Below are 2,306 nucleotides of genomic sequence, written 5' to 3' on the forward strand. Positions count from 1 at the left end.
AACAAAGCTGATTCGGAAAACCAATTAACTCAGACAAATTAAATAAAGCCATTGATGTGATAAATAATGATAACATTTTAAAAGTAATTTAATTATTAAGTTAAGACACTAACTGTTCTAGAATATAAAAAAAAAAATATATATCTTTCTCTTCTATAATTTTGGATTGTGATTATTTTGTATGTAGCCTTCATATTTTACAACAGCAGAAATAATCTAAAATAAAAAGAATACAAATAATTAAGCTGTGAATATTGTTATAACGATACAAAAGAATACATATAGATTTGCTAAATATACTGTAATTATGTTGTATGTAAAACTTTTAGAAGAATTTTATACCTAAATATTGAGTATTGATCTTTAAATTATTATTACCTTTAAACAGATAATTAATTAATTTAATTTATTTACTGTTCGGTGAGAAAAAATAATGTTATTAAAAATGATAAATATTACAAAAAGTAAATTGGATATCACCTTAATATTGTTGTACACACTACACCTACATCTACTTCATTATTAAAATATTTATACAATTATTTAACTGTTTTAATCACTTGTATTATTATTACCTGAATAACTAATATAGCGTAAAATGAGTATCTTGTGTATCCTATAGAGTTTATTTTATTAGCTATTATCGAAGAGCAACTGTTTTGATGATATTTTTCTGGATCAGGTTGTTCACAATCACTGAATATATTGCAAATAGTGTTAGGTAAACAACAACTTATGGGAGCAGCAGGTATAATTAGTTTTCCATTATGTTGTGTGTATCTTGAATAAAGTTTTAAATAATATTATTCCAATTTATGTAATATTATTTTTTACTTTTTTAGTAGAGAAAATGAGGATAAAACAACTGGTGAAACCCAAGCTGTTTGGTACCAATCAGTATTTTGGGAACTACCGCAACAATAATAGTGTTGTTGAAATTGATTCCAAAATAATCGCCAGTTTCTATTTGTGGCATATTTGCAGAGACTTGCGGTCAAGATGTTTTCTACTTCTCCAGAAATTGTTTGTAAAGTATATTGTAAATTGGCACAATAACAAATAAGTACCACAGCTTCGACTGCAGTTACCATAATATAAGATTTCAGTTTTAGACTTTGCTTTAACGATTCAATTTTTCTAAAAAGCAAAAAAAAAGTTTATTAATCCAGACAAATCTGTATATTATGTACCATTTACATTAAAAAAAAACCGACCATCCAGCTGTTTACTCTCAGGGTACTCAAAATCCATCATTTCCTGATGAGGAATATCTCAGGTTTACTCCTGATAAAATACTAACTTGGGGCCACCACTTTAAACTAAAAAGAAAAACCCTCAACAGCCGACTTCATCTACTTCATCCAATTTTAAAATCAAAATTCCCAATCAGCACCAAATGTATTATAATTTATCATTGATTATATACCTACATTTATACTAATATGGGTTAAGTTACTAATATTGTATGGGTAACAGTGTTAAATTTTTTTCAATTTCGGTTTTAAATTATAATACCTTTTTCCGATTTCAGTTTTTAAACGGTTTATATCGGTTTCAAGACCTGGACTATTTACGTTCATTCTTAGCCTTAGGCTAACTAGTTTATTAATTTATTTGAATCGTCTTTTGTGTAAAGTAAACTTTCCAAGATGTTCAAGATACAAAGATTTCCAAAAAAATACCGTTTTTTAAATAATATTTTATGTTTCGGTTTTAAATTATAAATGTTTTGTTTATATTGCTGTTATGCTTTGCTCAAATGTTCATGTCATGTGAATTGCCTAAATATTACTCCTTAAAACATGATATGCTGGAGCCACCATGGTTTTTTTCATGACTAAATAATTATTTAGTCATGGTTTTTTTGTAAGGATTACTTTTTGTACAAAATCATTGACGTTTTGTATAAGTACTATTGTCTATTAGTGTGGAGATGTTATAATTCCTATGGGTAGTTTTATAACCAATACGTCATATTTATACTATTTTAAATTTTAATATTTTATGATATTAATATAATAGTTAAATAATATTATCTATAATATAAGGCTCCGTTGGAAATATACGTATATAACCCCACCACTCCCCCCTCCGCCTTGATCACGCCACAGGTGTCCTTTAGCTTCTAAGTCAGCAATCCCCATCACAAGGATTTTGGAAAGTAACAAATATTATTTTTGAAAATTACTTTCAGGCCGCTTGCAGTGAAAAATTTAAATTTGGGCATAATATTGACCTAAGAATAAAAAGGGTCTTTGTTGGCCGTAATTATTCTCCCGTGACTCGGGTAAAGATTCCTAGGTACA

General features: G+C 27.8%; 2 protein-coding genes and 1 long non-coding RNA gene across 3 annotated transcripts in view; 1 reads left to right on the forward strand and 2 right to left on the reverse strand.

The window, feature by feature from the left end:
* On the forward strand, positions 1–1,111 carry LOC107882928. The gene is made up of 2 exons (XR_003839612.1): positions 1–83; positions 843–1,111. It is a non-coding gene; the product is annotated as an uncharacterized LOC107882928 (long non-coding RNA).
* LOC100574692 lies at positions 108–1,114 on the reverse strand. Its single transcript, XM_003240229.4, has 3 exons — positions 835–1,114; positions 576–780; positions 108–216 (listed from the first exon to the last, which is right to left on the reverse strand). The coding sequence occupies exons 1-3, from the start codon at positions 1,089–1,091 to the stop codon at positions 154–156; spliced, it is 525 nt and encodes a 174-aa protein (XP_003240277.1). The 5' UTR covers positions 1,092–1,114; the 3' UTR covers positions 108–153.
* A 14-nt stretch (positions 1,115–1,128) lies between these two features.
* LOC103308453 (tigger transposable element-derived protein 4-like) overlaps positions 1,129–2,306 on the reverse strand; it is a 4,987-nt gene continuing 3,809 nt past the window's right edge. The window contains exon 4 of the mRNA XM_008181847.1: positions 1,129–1,137. Within this exon, the coding sequence (XP_008180069.1) occupies positions 1,129–1,137 (9 nt within the window). The remainder of the gene's footprint in view (positions 1,138–2,306) is intronic.

The sequence above is a fragment of the Acyrthosiphon pisum genome, chromosome A2 (genome assembly GCF_005508785.2).
Source record: "Acyrthosiphon pisum isolate AL4f chromosome A2, pea_aphid_22Mar2018_4r6ur, whole genome shotgun sequence".
Lineage (NCBI taxonomy): Eukaryota > Metazoa > Arthropoda > Insecta > Hemiptera > Aphididae > Acyrthosiphon > Acyrthosiphon pisum.

Coding starts and splice junctions, on each gene's coding strand:
- LOC100574692 (XM_003240229.4), bottom strand. CDS start 1,091: ATGGTAACTGCAGTCGAAGCTGTGGTACTTATTTGTTATTGTGCCAAT. Junction 781..834: donor TCATTTTCTCTACTAAAAAA/GTAAAAAATAAT, acceptor ACTTTATTCAAG/ATACACACAACATAATGGAA. Junction 217..575: donor ACGCTATATTAGTTATTCAG/GTAATAATAATA, acceptor TTTTTATTTTAG/ATTATTTCTGCTGTTGTAAA.